At 41.4% G+C, this 20488-nt stretch overlaps 1 protein-coding gene across 1 annotated transcript; it reads right to left on the bottom strand.

Annotated features, from left to right (window-relative positions):
* Positions 1-8281: 8281 nt before the first annotated feature.
* Positions 8282-10178, bottom strand: CCL20 (C-C motif chemokine ligand 20; the record flags this gene model as incomplete). The annotated part of the gene is given in 5 exon segments (XM_082288216.1): positions 8282-8309; positions 8596-8673; positions 9388-9502; positions 9733-9841; positions 9844-10178. Coding segments are annotated over 5 exon segments (462 nt in total). The 5' UTR covers positions 9976-10178.
* Positions 10179-20488: the final 10310 nt, after the last annotated feature.

The raw sequence follows: 20488 nt of genomic DNA, 5'->3' as shown, positions 1-20488 counted from the left end.
AGAGTCTTTCCTCTTAACCTTGCCACGTTTATGAGTTGATCTGACAACAAAAAAAATCCTCAGTGCAAAAACCCCAATGAGATATATTTATCTTACCGCTTCTGAGAAGAACTCAGAAATGCCTTTAATCTTTCTTACCATAGCCCATATGGAGCTGAAGATCTTCAGGGTGAGCTCTGCATCCTCCCATTGAGATGGTGAAGCTGACGGTATTGGGTAATAACACAAGTGTTCTGCGGTCAGTGAGTTTTCCAGATACACCCAGAGAGGAAAAAAGAGGAGCTCTTCTACATATACATAATGCAAAATTAGGTCAAACCACGAGTCAAGAGGCAGCAAAAACTCCTGACAAATAAGAGGATTTCTAGTAAGTCTACAACAGAACTGGAAAATGTAAGTAGCAAAAGCCCCTTTGTTTTAGAAAACAGCTTGACTGAAGTAGAAGTGTGTTCATCTCACCATTGTTTTTAATGAAAAAAGAAAAGCCAAAATAACTAGTTTGTGATTTTATATTTAATATCTATAATTCAGAAATTTATTAAGCATTTCACTTAAGCAGTTCTTTTTTCCATATCTGTTTCAAGGCCAGGTTTGTTGGGGTTGGATGGGTCTTTGAGCAACCTGGTCTAGTGGAAGGTGTCCCTGCCCGTATCGGGAGGGTTGAAGCTGGATGATCTTTAACGGCCCTTCCAACCCAAACCATTCTATGATTCTATATGCCTTCATTAAGTGTGGTAGTCCTATTACATTGTCTTCTTTTCTAGGTTTCTTTACCATCATTTTGATGTACTTCATATGAATGTGCAAAACAAGATGTATGTATATCAACCATTAATTGTAATTAGCAATAATACAGCATTACCCACTTTGAAATTCATTAAACATTTTTGCCTACTCTGATACTGATTTGGGAATGCTATAGAGTGAGCAAGTCTTTGAGATTTGCAGATATCTCAGGTATCTGAGATTTGCATCATCTCTGAAACACATTTTGACCATTTATTCCTATAACAACATGAAACATTCAGACGCTTGTTGGGGTCTCCTCCCCGGCCGTGTAGCCCTGGCAGAGGGGCCCTGAGGGCACAGGCACGGGGTTTCCCTGCCCCTGCTCAGCCTCGTTCCCATGGGTTGGTTTGTGTTCCCTGCGCGGGCAGAAGGACCCTCGGTCCGGTGACTGGAACAGTTCCTGGGCAGAGCCCCGGCCATGCGGCTGGGGAAATAAACATCTCTGAAACAGCTATCAAGAATCTGTCTGTCCATATATATTTCCTTTCCACGGGACTCCTGGTTTGATATATGTATGTTGCAGTATCCCCACTGCAACAGATGCTCACAGGAACAATCAATCATCTTTTTGAATCAGCTCTACTAAATGTACATTTGAAAAAAAAGATATCACTGTAGTAGGACATATACCTAAAACATTATTTTTCAGATACGCATGACAAACTTTTACATGAGCACTTTTATTTGCTTTCCCTAAATACAGCTGTATAACAATGCTTATGAGCATGAGATACAATTTATACATGAGTGAACAATTGAAGTCACTCTATACACTGATCACTCTACAGCTCTGATTTATCTGCCATATTAAATCTATCATTCTCAATTTCCCATTTGCCTACTTTGTATGTTTATAGAGTTATCACTGGCTTTGTGCCTAACCAATGATGCTGCAAGGATATTAAACTACTAGTTTAATCTTGACACTGTTTAATTGACAGTTTCACTGCAAATTGGACCATTTGCTTGAACCCATCTTCACTGGCACACTGTAATCAAATGCCTTGATCAGTTAGTGCATAGCTGTCTGCTCCCCCACAGGTCTGAGTCTGTAGCTCCTTACAGATCTGTAATATTTTTCTGGCCTTGGCACCTAATGATGCTATCTGCTGGCACCTCTGTATTTGTGTAAATGAATTCTTGGTACAGAGTTTATACCCTTGCAAGTCATGTTTCTTCAAAAATAATATATGTTTTGATTACATTTTATTATCCAAAAGATATAGGAATAGGCAAGTACTTGTTGTACTAGACCATCCTACACATAACATCTCTGCCTACACATAAATGTTTTGCCGTGGCTTGTGGGCATGTGGCCAGGAAAGAAGACAGTTACAGTTTGAATCACTGTACCTAACATTTGACTAAGAAATTTAAAATATTTTGTTCTTTCTTTTAAACACTTTGGTACATGCCTAGTGTACTAACCATGGATCCCCAGCTGCACTATTTCAATGTTTCATGTTTCCTGAGTTGCCTTATCTTGTAGGTATCTATTAAGTGGATCCTTGTCATTCAGGCTTTCTCACCAGGAAACCCAAGTGATGGGCCACCCTGCTCCCATTTCCAGAAGCTGGCTTGCTTGTTTGTTTCTCTCTCCCTCCTTCTTATCATGAGCACATCTCTTAATCAAGTGTTATCTAACAGAAAATCTGATATCTTATTACAACTACCCGCATGTGTCCTCTCATGTCCTGTGACACAGAGACAGCCAATGCTAGCTTAGGCATGCTGAATCATCTCTAAAGGCTGTGAGCCATTCCATTCATCTCCAGCATTAAAGATGCCAAGGAGAAAAAAACCCTATAAACCAAACAGATAGAAACAACATGCACATCTTCAGACCCAGCTAGAACAGCCATTGTTTTCACTGAAAAAGGGGCTCAAGATCATAATTTCTGGTAACTGGAAGTAGGGTTCACTGAAAGAAACATGGCAACAACCTTCCTGTTAAATTTCATTGCTACAGCTGGTACGCAAAAACATGAGTTGGGTGTCGAAACATCATGCAACTAGCTTAGGTGTGAAAAGTTGTTGAGATGTTCTTCATTATTTGTTTTCCAGTGGTTTGGGTTAATTTTGAGAGCTAGAAAAAATAATCATTGTGAAGCTTAGATTTTTAGGTAAACCAAGATACTTCAAGAGAAGGAGTATCATGAACACCTAGTACACTGAAATGCAATGGATACCAAGATCATACAAACAAGCTTAATCAAGGGGTTGGGTTTTTAAATTTATATGTGTGGTAGTTAATTACATATTTAATGAACCTTGCTTGATTGCATCTCAGGAATATTAAGAATTGGGAAGGATCCAAATTCAACAGAACCTGAGATACGATTTTTTATCTGTAGAACAGATTCCTATACAAAGTCAACTCCTGCATGCATCAGTTACCTCTTCTGAGAGTAGGGGTAGCTCTTTTTCCTTGGATGTTCATATCCCTTTGCTGGTACTATCAGTCTAGGAGAATGTGCCATGTGCAATCTCTCTCTCCTCACTTTTGTACATCAGCTGTGTGGCCACAATGGTAGATAAAATCCCTCTCACATAGGACATGCCTTGTACATATATCCAGCACATTCCATATATGGACACTATTTGGAGAATATCTATTTATTCAGGGAGTTTCAACCCAGATTATAAACTTTCTCCTTGATACAAAGGGAGTGTAAAAAAAATTAATGGAGTTTTCAGTTTAAAGTTAGGGAGCAGCAAAATTTCAGGAACATGGAAATGTAAATGCAGATGCTTACAAGTGAAATTATGACTTTATTTTGGGGGTATAAATGAAGTCATGGAAGCAAAACTATAGAAATTCTGTTGTAAATTTAAAAACAAAAATTAACAATAGTATTTTAGTCTCTACTTTTCCTGTGGCATATTTGCTTTTTATCCATACAGTATTCTAAATTTCATCTGCTGCTTTTACATTTAATATGTATTTTGTATTGCATAATCTTTGAATAATGCTAGAAATTCCAGAAAGCTAAAACGCTATTCAACAAGTGCCCGGCTTATTGGCAGTAGTAGCTGTATGAGCAATATTCTGTGGCTAATGTACAAGAGCAGCCACAGGACTGCAGCTATTGTATATCACATTTAAATGTTCTAACAGCAGCAGCTCTAGGAGGGCTTTGGCTGGAAGCTATCTGCACCTGACAGCACAGAAAGAATAAACACAGCAGTTCAAAAGCCTTTACAGACTTAGGACTGTAACACTGTACAGTTAAGGCTGACACCTCTCAGAATACACCAACCACAAGATCATGGGAACATAAATCATAGTTTTCATTTATGTACAAGTCATACAGCTATAATTGCTTAGTACACTTAGCATGCACAATGCAGTGGATTTGTTCTGAAGACTAAAAGCTTCTTTTATGATTCATTTTTTGGCAAAGGATGTTGCCTGTAGCCTGGTATTTGGAGCAAGACTTCCAGGGTGTAACACAGCTGAACTCAGCATACAGAAGGTGTGTTACAATTGATCCATTTCTGTTGTTTTGATGTTCATCCAGCTGGGTGGATGCAATTAGAATCAAGTGACAGTGTCATAAGCTTAAAGCCCTTTGTGGTTTTTGAGTTCACTGATTCAATTCTCAACAAAATTGCAGCTGAATGGTGTATTCCAGTTCATCAGGGGTGAAGTTAGTTTGTGTGAGGGCTTGTTGGTATTGGTCATTGGAAATAACTGACCAATTATCAACATCCCTATGGAGGAGCTGAAAGTGTCACTGTCACTAAGCACACCCAGTAGAGTTTGGGTTTCAGATATACTTGAAAGCTGCACACTGCAGGACAAGGCCATTCAGCCATTTGTCTCTTGGATTCACAAGGGCTTTACAACCCCCCTTTGTGTTTTTCCCCTTTTGATGAAAAATTGGGAGACAAGGAAGGAATAAAACAGTCTTCAACTAATGGAAGCTGCCATCACCTAAGGAGAAATGCAATAAATAACTTGCTAATACTTCCCCGGCAGATGAAATGAGTCAGTTTTTATATTTTAACAGCAAAATTAAATTATCAGAAGGTTTGCTATTCCCTACAAAAATCACTGACCGTGCAATGCTGTTATTTTGTTGCTTTGTGCTGGAGTGTGATTAAAAAAAAATTAGAAGTTATTAAATCTAATTATGATTCCATATGTGGACAGAAATTTTTCTGCCAAAGATCCTAACACAACAAAATACTGCAATTCCTGATGTGGAAAGGTGTGAGATTGCTTTATGGTAAAAAAAAAAAAAAAAAAGGGAATTAAAAAATAAGCAAAAAAAAACCTATTAAAAAAAAAAGAAAAAAAAAAAAACAACCAAACAAAAAGAACACAGAAAGAATACACAGAAATAGAATTAATAGAATTCAATAGCAATACTTCAGCTGGCAGAAGAATCACCAAGGACTGGTCTCAATGCAGGGAAAGCAGGACACTTTGAAATTGAAGTATAAAGTTATGCTCAGAGTTTGACAGGAAAGCTCTCATATCTACTTCCCAAATATCCAAGCTATAATAAAAAGCATTTTTCAAGAAAAAAAAATGTTTTTTTAAAAAATTATATAAATGGAAGAGAAAAAGTCTCCAAATTATTCATTGCACAGGCTGAATTAGGAGCTGAAGGCCAAAGACAGAGAGAAGACAGAAACTTGCCTACTCAAATGCAGAATAGTCCCACCAAAGTAATCAGGATTCAGGTTTTCCTATAAAGGGTCATGATTTACAGAACTATCTGAACTTTTAACTGAACACTTGAGATTACTTATAAAAATGTGCCTCTGATCTGGTGACTTTGGAGCTGCAGCACTCACTTATAATGCCTATTTGTATCCCCAGGAAGGCATGGAGGGACATGCTATTTCTACACAGGCTTTCCTACCAGTAACATAAAAACCTTAGCAATTTCTGATATTCAGCATAGCAACCAATATTTTCAATATCTTTTTTCTTCCCAGGTTTTTCTTCTTGGTTATGAAAAAAAATTTGACCAGAATAAGAACAACTAAAAAGAAATCCCACAAGTCATAGCTCTGTGGATGAAGCATGTGGGGTTTTGTAGCAATAGAACTATGGATGACCAGAAGAAGGGCAAGTTACAGAAGAAATACAAAACTTTAAAGGGGCCTGAACTGGGAGTAAAGAGCCACCCACAAAATTCCACACATTTGTCTTCACTTCCTTATTTTGCTCCCCTGCTTTGAATTCAACCGTAGGACTCCAGGTTTTTCTGCACCAAGTTCTTTACAGCTCTGGTGCCTAACAAAAATTCCCAAGGTAGGCATGGGGAACATCAACTTCCAACACTTTTTACAGAGACCCATTCATCATGTCTGTACCATTTTGTTGGTACCTGATTTAGCCTATGAACTCTTTGAGCCCAAACGGCCCACACCAGTGCTAGCAGGTATGAGACAGAGCTCTGCAGTTCTGCCCAGAAGTTAGGGAAATGCCCAGGGAAAAAGCTGGGTAATTACTTCTCCGTGGAGAGTACATTATGTTCTCAATAACAGGAATCTATCTTAAGGAAATTAAAGCTAATTAATTTTGCTCCTTTAGATACTTCCTCCTTCAGAGCTTCACTCATAGGGAACTGACAGTTCCCAGATTTGTAGAGCCACAAGCAGATTGTTTTAAGTTCTAGCAGGTTTTGAAACCAGAAAACAACAGCCTTACAATCAAACACCATTTTAAAAAACCCAATATCTCTCAGCTCCTCTCTCAAGGGCACCAAAAATACTTTGCATTTAAGTTTAAATTAAATTAAAATTAATGCTTGTATTTCTATGACTAAAAGGTAAGGTGTAAATTTATCCATAAGACTCTAGTGCTGACAGTGAGAGGACTACACCTGTATATCCTACACGGTCATATTCCTGAAGTCCACGTGGGCCATGCAACAGTACATAAAAAGCTGAGCAGTCTTCCCCAGTCCACCTGGACCCATCTCTTCCATGAAGTCTCATTGCTTCTATCAGGCATCACTGACCTCCATCAAGAGCTCCTGTATTGCTTTCAGGAGGCCAGGGGTGGACAACCCAGTGTGTTGCAACCTTCCTAGAGAGAGCATCCTGCAAAGAACAACTCTTCCAGGGGCAGTGGCAGGCCTCCCTGGACAGCAGGTGACTTCAGCAAGTGCAGCGACTTCTCTGCCACAAGTGATATCAGCTCTTGTGATTCAGCTCTTTGTGAAACCACCCAAGGCAAACGGGGAGACAGGAGCCTCATTTGGCTACTCCACAGAGGTAGCTTTTCTTGTCCAGCAGACCCCTGTGAAGAAAAATCCACGGAACAAGCTCCCTAATCAGGGCCAGCAACAGGGGCCTTTTATGGGAAAGGCAGGGGGTGTGGTAGAAACCAATTAGCCAACTGCGTACAGGCTATTACCATATAGAAACAAGGCATGCTGGGGATGGTTCACTTTGTCGCCATAAGCTGAGGAAGGTTGCTGATCTCTGGGGAAAGTCTTGTTGGCTTCTTCTTGTGTTTCCTCCAGGGGGGTACAGAGTGCTCTTATGCCAAGGGGTTACAGCTCTCCACAGGCCTGCGTCAGAATAAACTTACTATGCTGGAAGCCATAGGGTACCATAGGCAAACACAAACAGAGAAGGAAAGTTTCTCTTCTACAAAAAGCCTCTTGAGAGCGGATTTTTGTTACCATATGAATCCTCCTCGGTGGATTAGCTAGAAGCTTGCCCACTAACATTGTGTAAGGTTTCTCCTGGATAAATAAACTGGTAAAAGGGGTTCCCTCAAGTCTGATTAAGATGAAGCTAAGTCTTCATGCTAAACAAAAACTTGATATATAGCAGCTGTCTGCGGGTGAGGAAGGGATTATATCTTACGGAGATCATAGGTACCCCTAGGGCAAGCAGAGTGAGCAAGGTGGAAAGTGGCTTTAACAGGTGTCATAACCCCTGTGTAATTATTTTAGCTGGAGGCTCATAACTAAGGACTGAATTTCAATCACAAGTCACATTTTCAATTAAAAACAAATAAACATATCCCAGAGAGTGCCAATTTTAACTTTTTTTTTTTTAATTCCAATTTCCATTTTTTTCTACAAACAGACTTTGTTTAACAATAGTTCAAGAGGTATTATAATCCTAACTACAGCTTCAAGGAAACATTTTGGCACAAGACAATAACAAAATAAACAGAATAAATAACCTGCTTTACACATGCTGAAGAAAACAAAAATAAGATGCAATAAACTTAATAAAATTCACGCTCTGTACAACAGCTTAAGGTAGTCCTTACTAAACAGTACTCATGTCATATCAGTAACATACACATATTAGTAAAAATAGAAACTTTAACATGCTTAACTCAAGCAAAACAGCGATGCAATATGAATCAACTTGAGAAGGTCAGCGGTTCCAAAGAAGCCAGAGTTGGAGGTGAGTGAGCACACAACAGTGTACAAACTATTTCAGCCAAGAGCCTGAACCCAGTGCTTCTTCAGCTACGTCTGTGTTTAGCTCCTTGCTGGAAACCATGTCAGGCTGACATCTTCCTGAGCTTGTGGCTGTTAAAAGGGAGAGAGGACACACATAAATAATGACCTCAGCCACAAGTCAGTTATAGTTTTCTCTTCTTTCCTGAGAGAGTAGGTCAGGTGGAAGAAAGGGACATGTGACATGACTGTCCCTGAGAAGGTTCTAGAAAGGAGCAGCTAAGTCTGACAGGACATGGAAAGACAAATGTGTTTGCCAGTGCTGTCAAAAGTGGCATTCAGAAGACACAAGAGACAGGCTTTCATACATGCCCTGTTTTTCATCAGCCTAGTGTTATTTAGAAGTTTTGACTCCTACCTCAGGAAAAGAAGATGTTTCTTGACCCAGCCTTCCTTAGGATTTACACAGGCCTTCAGCCCACTGGAGGTGTGGAAACTGGAAAAGAAATAATGATAAAGAAATCGGTAAATCATTAGAAATCCCTGCCAGTAATTGCTGTTACTCTGTATAATGATCAATAGCAACTGCTTTTGTAAACCCTAGACATGGGATGCTCCAAACGCCTCAATATTATATGAACAAAAAGAAATTCAAATGTAATAGCTACATCAGTCTCAGGGATCATTTTTTGCACCAAAAACTGGTGTTCAATTTCTTTGATCTATTGAGGCAAAGACCTTAGCTGATGCCAGAAACAATTTAGAAGATTAAGGAGAATAGCTGCTATCAAGCTAAGGTGACAGATCAACACCTATACCAGAACCTTGTAAAAAAAAAATCCGATCCCTGTGAATTAGAAGTCTTGTCACTTATATGTCTGTTCACAGGTTTTGGCAAGGGAGCACTCTAATGCTGGCCAGAGTCATCCTTAGCTGGAGACAAAACATGTCTTTGTTTCACAGCTGATTCCTAAAGAGTCAGAATTATTATTTACATTGTATGACTGTCCAATGAGTTAGTAGTCCCTATCAACTAGAGGTTGTGTGTTTTGTTTACAGGTGTGAGATACAATTTATTTAGTTAATTTAACTGTTTGAAAAGGCAGGAAAAATCATGCTTTTAACATTCAAATCATAGTTTTATCCCAAACAGACATCCTAAGGTTAATATATGTCAAAAAAACCAGAGGAAATTCAGAAAGTAACTTACATGATGGCAGGGATGTCACAGACCTCACTGGAGAGCTGTTCAGTGTAACCCTTCAGGGCCCACCGAGGCAGACGCACTTTGGTGTAAGACAGGCAACAATCCTGGTTGCTTTGTGCTGGAGTGAAGGAAAACAACAAAGTCAATTGACCCCATTTGGCCCACTCTGCCCAGCTGTCTAGGACACTCACTGGTCAACCCCAGCCATCCAGCTCCCTCGTAGCAGAAGAGGAGGATGAGGCAGCACACTTTGCTGAAACCGTTCCCTTACAGCTGAGCCTCATCGTGCTGCCAGCTGCGAGCAGCACCGGGAGCCCTCCCCAGGGCAGAACGCCCGAGTTCACTCACCTTTGGAGGTGCTGCACAGGAGCAGCACCAGGAGCCCCAGCAGGGAAACCAGGACCATGCTCTTGCTGCTGCAGCCAATCATTCCCTCTCCACACACGCAGCTGTGCTTCAGCGAGTGCCTGGCTGCTTGTCCTGCCAGCCCTGCCGCACCTCCAGCTGCTTATAAAGGGGTGGCAGGAGCCACGGGAATTCACACGGGCGGGTTCCACTGTCATCAGCGGGTTTCCCCACAGCAAATTCCATCGTGCCCAATTTGGCCCCAGCACTCCTTCCGGGTGCTACAACCAGAGATAACAGTGTGCTGGGGAATATATATCTTTTTTTTTTTAAGTAGCTTAAAGATTCCGTCTAAAAGAAAAGGAAGCAAAAGGCTGTGAGGTAATGGTTCTGTGGGTGAAGCATGTGTAATTTTAGGGGTAGGAGTGTGGGTTGTGAAATGAGGAAAGTCAAATGTAGGTAACTTTAAATGTTACCTACAGAAAGTGTGTGTGCTGTGCCCTGGTTTAATAATAATAATAAATAATAATAATAAACCCAGCCTGGGGATAGAGGGAGGTGGGCTGAGCCAGCCAGATTTGTTTCAGTATGGTAAGCTCACAGGAGCTGGGTCACAAGCTGCACTGACACCAAAGTACTACATTAATATTTACTGGTTGGCCAATGCAGTAACATCAGGCTTTCCAGATTACTGCAAATGGGTTTATTCAGTTTCCTTATCCATTTCCTTAACCATTCCCTGCCATGAATTCCTACCAGTTTGTAACACACCTGTACTATTTCATCTGAAACAGAATGAACTTAAAAGAGACTTGAAATGGGGCCTATATTCTCCTCTGAATCTGTGCTGTCTAGGATGCATTAATGCTGCTTAATGAACAATAGCTGTAGTTTGTTGCTTCCCAGAGCATACCAGAGTATTGTGACTCCTGAACATTTAACAAAAATACACAGAATCTTGAAATTGCCTTGCACAGCTCTAGAGAAACCACCAGGGAGAGGCTCTGTCACCACTCCAAGTACATTGTTTGAGCTGCTACTGAAGGATGGTACTTTCCCATACTGTTCAAGGATTTGTGTGAAACTACTGTTATGGCTGTAGGCCGTGTCCTGGCCAGCCAGTGTAAACAGGATCTGCTGCCAGCTCCAGGTGCTTATAGAGTAACCTGAGCTTTAAGTGGCTTCTCTTAAGGTAGAGCTCATGGACAGTTGTAGTCAGTTTATAATTACATGCCTTCTATCCTTCACGGAGTTTCAGTACCTCTATCAAAGGGTGAGTTCTTATTATTTCTTTGTAGAAATGTAAACAGCTCGAACTCTAGAACAGATTGCTATTCAGAGAAATTAATTTCTCTATGTAATAGCGAGAATTTAGGGAATTCCATATGGTTGAGGTATACATGAGCAACCTTGCAGTGTGCATGGCATCACATACCCTGGACATGCTTCTCTGCAGAGTCACAGCAACTGGCCAAAGGATGGGGAGGAGGCAACAAAGAACCCATGCCCTGATGTATGCTGCTTTTTGTAACTGCTTTATGGATCACAGCGAAATGCCACAAAAATATAAAAAGATCAATGCTCTCAGTATGCAGCTATCTCTGCACTGCTTTAAAGACTATCTGTCAGCATTAGGCAATGCTTCAAACTAGCTGCCTAGAATGGCAGTTTTTTCCTTTACGTACAGATTTCGTGGATCCCAAATCTATTACACCTGTACCCAACTTTGGCATTTCTTATGCCATTTCCTAGTCCATACTGTTATCCACATGGAGGTGGCCTTGCACCTCAAGTCTTCCTTGTGACTCTACATGTCTATTTCTTCTCCATTCAGTGCTTCTTGGACAGAATCTTCTCATCTGAGCTTTGACACTTCTACCTAAACACCAGCAGTTTGGATACCAGAGTGATGACACTACTCGGGTAGTGCTCACCCCATACTCCTGCCCTCAGGCAGTTTTCATCACACCAGTGGTTCCCACAACTCTCCATGGCTGGGGATGCACCTCATCACGCCTGGTCTCGTGCTCGTGGTGCTCCTTTTATCTCATGTTTTGTTTGATTTAGGAAATTAGGTTAAGATTTAGATTTACAACAGCCACAAGGATGGCCCAAACTTTAGGAACGCTGTCTTTTTGTTTGTACTTGGTGTCTACAAAGCACCTTCAGTTTATTTGCACGAAGTAGTTAAAACAATCCAAAAACATTTAATGCAAACAGCTCAAGAAAGCTCTGCTGGTTCTGATATGACACATAACTGTATCTTATCAGTCTTTTATCTTCACAAACCCATAATGCAAACAGAAAGCAAAAAATATATAAAAACAGGGAGGTGCTTATGTATTCCAGGGAAGTGTTATTCCTTATTCCCTGGGCATGATGGGACAGTGACTGTTGTTCACCCTGACCCAACCAAACTTTTAACCTGGTTTCCTTTGGCACCTGTGTGACCAAGTGGGGCTGTATGGGCTGGCTGGGGACTGCCACACAGGCAAGAGATGGGGCTGCCAGGCCCCGGGTGGCCAGTGGCACTTCTGAGCCTGTTCCTGGGTCAGTTGCAGGTGCCATATAAATGTGTTTAGTGTCTTAACACTGCTGCACTTCAAAGGCTGGACATGGAGGGGGCCACCAGGTCAAGGGAGGCCATCATTTCCCTACCCTGGTGCCTGCATGGGGAGGGCTGTGCCCAGAGTCTCCTTAGAGGGTACAGCCAAAGCATGAGAGGTACCAGCCACAAATTGTGAAAAGGAAAATTCCCATCAGATGTGGGGAAATCTGCTTTCCATAGCAAGGGGGTGAGGCACTGGGACAGGTTGCCCAGGACAGGATGTGAAAGCCTAGTTTGAATACCCTTGCAGATACTCAAGCTGGATGTGGCCCTTCCCTGAGCATGATCTTAAACTTGGGTTCCTTCCCAAGCCACAATCAAGCCCACATTATTTTTTGTGAGTTTCCCCATTTAGCTGTTTGTTTCTTATTTTAGTTTCCTAACTTATTTGTTTTCCTGACTTGACTTTGCTGTCAGCTTCTCAGCTTCCCTCCCTTCTGTTGTCCCTCCTCAGATCCCCTCACAACAACTGCATTCACAGTAAGGCAGAGCAGCAAAACATAGACTGACAAAGTGTTCATCCTCTCCTAAGCTTCCTCTCCCATTGTTCCAGAGAACAGGCTCACACCCTTCCTGTGTGTGTAACAAAAGATGAGGCAAAGACAGCCTAAGTGCCAGTGCTGCAGAGCCATTCAGTCAGACCTGTGGAAGGAGAGGAAATGCATCAGGAAAAACTGGGCCTTTTCCCAAATAATACTGGGAAACTGACAGTTCTGAGCAGTTTGGGGATGTTAAAGAGGAGAGCTGCAGAGTCAAACTGCTCTGAGACACCATCTGCAAAGCTACAGCCAGAGGCAAATTTCCCTGGTCACCAAGCTGCTGCATCCTGATAATATGCTTCCTCTCTTATATCCCAAAGGACTCTTACTCACAGACATACCTGCTGGAAGTCTGAAGAGCTGAAGAGGACTTAATAGTTCAACCTTGATAAACACCCCCATACAGGGGAAAAAAGGCATTCTTTGGGGGGAAAGAGCTTACCACATCACTCTCCCCATCACAGAGAAGCACAGGAGCAGTCCACCTGGTTTCCACACAAGAGTTAAAACACTTCATGGACTTTTGAAGAGGAAGAATTTTATAATCATTAACCATTTGATTATTGTCACTTTATGGGTTTAGGTCTAATATTAAACATGAAAGATTAAAATAAAAAAGCCCAAACCATCTCTTATCGACTTGAATGTCAGACACTGTCAGTATCTTTTCCTGTCCCCTACAAAAGATGAGAAACATAATGACAGTTGTTAATCAACTGGCAGTTAACAATAGTTTCCATGTTTTTCCTCCTCAAAAAGAGATGTTGTTTTATTGCATATTAGTACCTTTTCTGAAATGATGAAAATAAAGCCTTACAGCAATATAGCTGATCAACCAGGAAACAGAGAACCAAATGGGAAATTCCCTTCTGTAATTTCCAATGGTTTAGGACTCCTTTGACAAAGCAAAGGGCATGAGAAGGCAGTAGCTGAAAGGAACACGGCCAAATATGGGGATTTAATCATTGCATAATCTCTGATGAGTAAATGCGTAATAAATCCCAAGCACAAAAGTTCCAGAGGTAACTTGCTCAATATCTCTGGAGCTTCAGAGGCTGTGATGCAATCCAGTGATTTCATGCAATTTAGTGCTTGCATGACTGACAAAAATCATTATCTGAGGAAGAAGCCAATTTGCACTAATTATAGGTTGCACTTCATAAGTTACAGATCTAGAAATACTATTGAATGACATTGCTTTGATGCAATTATGGACAAGACGTGCCTGTTGGGGGAAATTAACTTCCCATCTATCGAAAGTGCAGGTTATGAGGAGACCTGGTGCACCTGCCATGAACATCCTGGCAGCCATCCTGGAACTGCTGATTGCTTGCTGCTACCTACATATAGAAACTAAATATCCAGTGTTCTGAGGTCAGATTTCTCTCTGCAAAGATTCTACTCTGTCTGCAGTCCCTTGGGGTAGCCAACCACCTTTTCACAGAATTGGACCTCTCAAAGGTGATGGCAAGGCCTATATTTGGAAAGAAGAATGAAAAAATAGTCTTAGATTTGTGTGGCAGGGTTTTGGTAGTGGGTAGGCACCAGGGGTGGATTCTCTGCTAGAATCTTCTCCCATGTCTGGCAGAGCCAGTGCTAGCTGGCTCCAAGGAAGGACTCAGTGGATAAGGCTGAGCCCGTCACCAACAATGGTAGCATCTCTGGGATAATGTCTTTATGAAGGGGAAAAAAACCCTGTGCAACTGCAGCCAGAGAGAAGAGTGAATATATGGAGGATGGATATATGAAACCACTCTGCACAGCCCAAGGCCAGTGCAGGAGGAGGGGCAGGAGCTGCTCCTGGTGCCAGAGCAGAGATTCCCCTGCAGCCCATGGTGAGGCAGCTGTGCCCCTGCAGCCCATGGGGAAGCAGAGATCCACCTGCAGCCCTTGGAGGACTCCACATCAGAGCAGGTGGATGCCCAAGGGAGGCTGTGACCTCTTGGGAAGCTCACACTGCAGCAGGATCCTGGCAGGACCTGTGGCCGCATGGAGAGAGGAGCCCATGTGGGAGCAGGGAGATAGTGTGAGGATTCCTCCCCCCAGGAGGAAGGAGCAGCAGAGGTAACATGTGATGAACTGACCAAACCCCCCATTTTCATACCCCTGAACAGCTGGGGGAAGGAGGTAGAGAAAATTGGGAGTACAGTTAAGCCCAGGAAGAAGGGAGTTGTGGGGGGAAGATGTTTTAAGGTTTGATCTTACCTGTCATTGTCCTACCCTGATTTGATTGCTAATAAATTAAATTAATTTCCTCAAGTTGATTCTGTTTTGCCTGTGTTGGCAATTGGTGAGTAATCTCTCCATGCCCTTACTTTGATCTCAGAGCCTTTCCTTATTTACCTCTCCTCTGCCCAGCTGAGGAGTGGAGTGATAGAGCAGCTTAGAGCATCCAGCCAGGGTCAAGACACCATATAGTCAAAAGAGGAAACAGTTAAAAGCTGCCTGCCAAGCTGGGCTCTAAGTTATATTATATTTGCCTTGTTACAGCCCTTTTCTCTTCCAATTTAAATTTGTATTTGCCTTTAGGCAAAGTAAACACAACAGCAGAAACATTTTGACTAATATGTTTCTGATCCTTAAAGTAGTCCAGAAGTGCAGATTTTTTTCTGAATAACTTAAAAAGGTGAGGAAGAGAAGAAAGGAAGGAATCACTTGAGAGGATACACTATCTCCTGCAAAGGTCTGAGACCACCAAGCATCATTTGCAGACAAAAAGAAACCTGATTACAAAAAGTAGGAATGTGATTAATTAAGTAGTTAATGTAATTAATGAGTGCAATTCAAGGATTCTATCATGTTAAACACATGATAGAAACAGATGTGTTTAACATCCCAAGATCTTCACCAAGAAAAGCTGTCAGCAACTTTTCAGCACTAGAGTGATCATACAGCCACACTGAAATTGAGCCTGAGCCTCACCACTTCCACACAAGTCAGTGCTTCTCAACTACTCTGGTTTGGCTGAGAGTTTCCCCAAGATGCACAGATCCCAAAGAAGATTTGGAAAAGGAAAATTGCTGGAACCAAAATCCACAGCCTGAACGTGAAAATGCCTTCCAAAACTAAAAAATGAGGGCTTGCATTTTAAAAATATTTAATTCAAAAAGGGAAGAAAAAGATACTGTGCCTTGGCAATTATGAAAGAGTGACATTTTCTGAATTTTGAAAAGCAATAGACAGGAATAGAGGTAGGGGGAAAAAAAATCTGCTACTTAAAGTTTTCATTAAAATGCAGTTTTAGGTGGGCTGAAACTATTCATTAATCCAATTGAAACATGGTTTTGTATCAAATTAGAAGAGAATAATTTTAAAAATGTGAAGCTGTTTTTTTCTTGTGTTCTCTTTGCTTCCTCAGGAAGACCTAAAACAAATAAAACAAACCTTATAAAGAAAAGAGACAAAAGAGGAACTAAATAAGATGAAGTGGTAAAGTTTTAAGTTGACCAAGACAACTCATGAAGGTTTTACTAAGTCATTCTTGACATATGGAACATGTGATTACTTGGACCACTTAGTACATTATTAACACAGCCAGGGTTTTGTCATGTGTTACTGGAAGACTGGCTTAAAAATACCCAGTAATACCTGCTTATTTTGGATTGCCACACAAAAACCAATCAAGATCATTTTAAATATCTGTTAGTTAACCCTGTGGAGTGGCTGTGTCAAGCAGCTGTGGACACAGGCCCTCTCACGGCAAGTGCTGCAATCACTGCAGCTTTTCAGCACTCCATGGTTACGTTATAGGGACTTTCCTATCAGGAGCTTTAAACCATGGTTGCCCAAACCAGCTAGCTTGGACTTCCCTCTTTCCAAGAGGCCTGCTCTTTTCCCAAGGAAACCACACCACCACATCCCTTCCATCCTGACTCTTACAGGTTCTTTTTCATAACACAACCGAGATCACTGACTTTCTTACCCTCCTACACCCCTTTTCTGGACCTTGGTCCTCACCTCTTGATTTCTGTGAGGCATTTGGAGGCCCTAAAAAGGGCAGCCTTGCCCTAGGTCCTGTTAAGGAAACATCTGCCAGGGTAATTTTTCTTCTCTTTCTGCAGGGTTCCCTTGGCTGCTTCAAGCATTATCTTGCTTGTCCCCATTTTCAAAGTCTTTCTTACTTATTGCTAGCCCAGACAACTCCAGCCAGCCCCAAAAGTGCCCTGTTGGTTGGGCCCTTGGCTGGGGCTTTGAGGAGGATGCTGTGTCCAACCACTCAAGCCTGCTCACAACCATCAGGTGCTCCTGTAAACAGCAAGGCAAGAACCAGAGACAAATAAACTGTTTTAAGACACAAAAGAGGTTCTAAGTCAAACAATCTGGGCTTGACAGAAATCTGCTATTCCAAAGTGACCTGTGTTTTACAAGAACATCTCCTTAAGTAAGTTGGCTCAGCCTTCCTCAGATCAAAGATTGGTCCTCTTTTATGCATGTTTGTACCTAACCTAGGACATCGAGGGACATGGGAACCAGGGCCAGAGCTCCAGAGTACAACACATACACTGTTACTGCTCTGCCTTTGAAAGGACAGGAAGGTGAAGGCACTTGGAAAAAAACTTGGACCACATAAAAAAATTGTTTCTTCATGAAATGGATAAAACTTAACACACTGTTGATGAAAAAAAACAACCAACCAAACAAAAAAAGCCCTAAGGACTTTGGTGACTCTATCATCAAAAGTCTTCTGAGCTGGCAAGAAATCAAGGTATTAGAAGAACTCCAGACACTTTAAGTGCAAGAATTCTTACTTTTAAGCAAACACTAGCAGCATAATGGCTTATTATAAGCCTGTTCTAGGTGTCATTAGGGGTTTAGCATTAAATGAAGCAGCCCATTTGATATAAGCACTTGTCAAAATGTGACAAATGCTCTTCCAGCAGGACTTGACACTACTTGGGCTGTTGCAATGATTCAGTCTCCCATGGTGTCTGTAATGAGATGGACCTTGAGGGTAAAATAATGGTAGAGGAGGTGCTGGGCTGAAACTTCCTGCACCACAGATTGTGCAAATGTAAATTTGCATCTCTGAAATGATACATCCATCTGTGACGACAGGACAATATCTGCCGCCAGTGGAATAAGTCTAGAGGGGAACACACCCTGGAAAGTGATCTTTCAACATGGAAAGTTCCTTAGAAATCCCTTCAGGTTTTTCCTCTTGTTTCTCTTTGGCAATCCACAGTAAGTGAGCATTAGTCATTACAAGTATTAACCAATTCAAGTGAGATTTCTTTGACCTATATATCACTTCCCTTTTGTTAATTAACTGGATATTTTAAAAGTGTGCAATCCAAGAAAGACTAAAGCACAGTCAAAGAGTGTGCATTGAATTGGATCATATGGCATTGTTACAAAAACTACAACTAAGGTGGTAAAGTCACCAGGCCCAATCATCAGACTTGGAGATAGGGGAGGTTTTTTTGGTTGCTGGGATAAGCATCCTACATACATCTATTTCTAACTGTAGTTAGAAATTCTAAAGGTGAAGCTTAATAGAATGTTTTATATTCTTCCTCATCTCCTAAAAGCAATTCTTTTTTGCTCATTTTTTGCTCACTGTTACCAAGTGTAACAATGACTGCACTGAGTAAAAAAGATGAGGTTTTTTTCATTTCTAAAAAGAACCACAGAAAACAACAAACAAACAAACACAACGAGAACCAACCCCCCCTCCCCCATAATTAAAAAAAAAATTGCAAGAGTGGTTTCATGGACCTTGGCTGGCTCATTCATCACAAGGAACTCATCGAGGGGTTGGTCTGCGGTTGGCACTGATGACAAAACAGGCCTTAACTTTTATAGCATTTGATATTTTCTGAAAGCAATTTTCTCATTCTTACATGTAACATGTAGGTCATATCAAGAAAGTATTACGCGAAATATTCTTATTAGCTACAGTCAATAGATGTGTTTCCCTCAATCACAGTTTGCAGAATGGAAGAGCTCAAAACCAGCTTGTGAAGCACACAGACAATCTTGACATCAAAGTAGTGGTGAAAGATTACTTTGCAGCCATAGCAAAATTCAGCCACTTTTTTCTCACCAGAATCATCTTTCTCCACTTCATTGATAAACAAAAAACTGCTATTCTTCCTTTAAACACTGATGGCTTCTAAGAGCTGACAGACAGTGTAGGGGACAGAGGGACACCAGAGCCTGGTGCTCCCAGCTACAGTCAGCACTTGCACAAAAGTCAGCTGCAAACCTATAGCAGTGACCTCGTAACATTTTATTAGAAAGGAAAATCCTCAGAGAATTCCACTGACAAAGGAGTAGTTCCTGTCCTCCACTGATGATCTGGAAGAAAAATATAAGGAAAACTAAAGGACCTACTTAAGGTATAACCTATTTTTCTCTCAGCCTTTCTGTCCTGCTGTAGCATTCATTGAATGCAACAGAAGGATTTTCTCCACCTTCCAGTAAACTTCAGATCTTTTTGGAATTTCAGTTCTCAATTTTAGAAGTCTCAAGACAGTAATTTGCTATTGATACAATTACAACAGAAATAACTTTGGCAGTTAGGACCAAAATACACCCTGATGCCAAGAGGGAGACCATACATGAGATATCATCTGTCTGCTCAGTCTTGGAAATTTTACCATCTATTCAACTCATTTGCTTGATTTTTTTGTTGCTGTTCAGTTGTTTTGAAACATTAAAAAAACAAACAAAGAAAAAAACAAAAAAAAACCCCACCCAGACAAAAAGAAGAGATGAAATTGAATTGTCTGACATTCTCAGACCTATGAAGAAAATAGGAAGATACCACAAAGCTCACAGCTTCATTTTGAACAATGAATTTTGCAGCAGATCAGCAGGTACTTCCACATGCTGAACTATTTTTTGGCTCAGCTCCTCTGGACCTCACTGCTTTGCACCCCTCAGCTGGGAGAGCCAAGTGTGCCTTGTGCCAATAAGAGTGAGAAAGTAAAAGGTTGCTCAGCCAACAAACCCAGTCCTCAGACAATGGGAAACACCTTTATCTGGAAACCTCCCACGGTCTTGAGAGGTTTTTGCACAGAGCAAATCAGAGAGCTGCAATGCAGGTCACTGACATGCTAGTAAGGGTGCCTGTAAAGTCTTGGTAATGCTTCCAAGGGGACACCCACTGTAACTGAATGCTCCTTGCTCAGCGTCTCACAGCTACATTGGTAACCTGTCACCTACAGTGAATTCAGCAATGAAACTGTAACCAAAAGCAGAGACAAACCAGCCAGTGACTTACATTGCAGAAAGCTAATGCAACTTATCTTTCCCTGGCCAATAACAGATTAAGAGGGTAAATGACTCCTTTCAACACACTGGCCCAGACTTCATTGTGTACAAAAGGGGGTTTAAGCACAGCTCTGCAGGCCAAGGTAGGTTCAACCAGTCTTTATAAACCCATTACAGGACTTTTATGTGCTCCATACCATGTTGGTAGCATGTTGTAACAAGAGCTCCAGGCCTCGTTTGTGCCCAAATGTGCCACCACAAAAATGCTGCCTGTAAGAAAAAAGAATTAACCTCTCCTCCCAAAATGTCTCAGGGTGATGATTAATGGCACAGCTGTTTGTTCCAGATCCTGCACTTCTACCAGAAGCCACTGCCTTTCATGGTGCAAGTGGCAATG

This window comes from Coloeus monedula, assembly GCF_965178545.1.
Source record: "Coloeus monedula genome assembly, chromosome: 10".
In the NCBI taxonomy this organism is placed as follows: Eukaryota; Metazoa; Chordata; class Aves; order Passeriformes; family Corvidae; genus Coloeus; species Coloeus monedula.
Note: the sequence above shows the minus strand (reverse complement) of the source record. Positions and strands in the feature narration are given on the sequence as shown.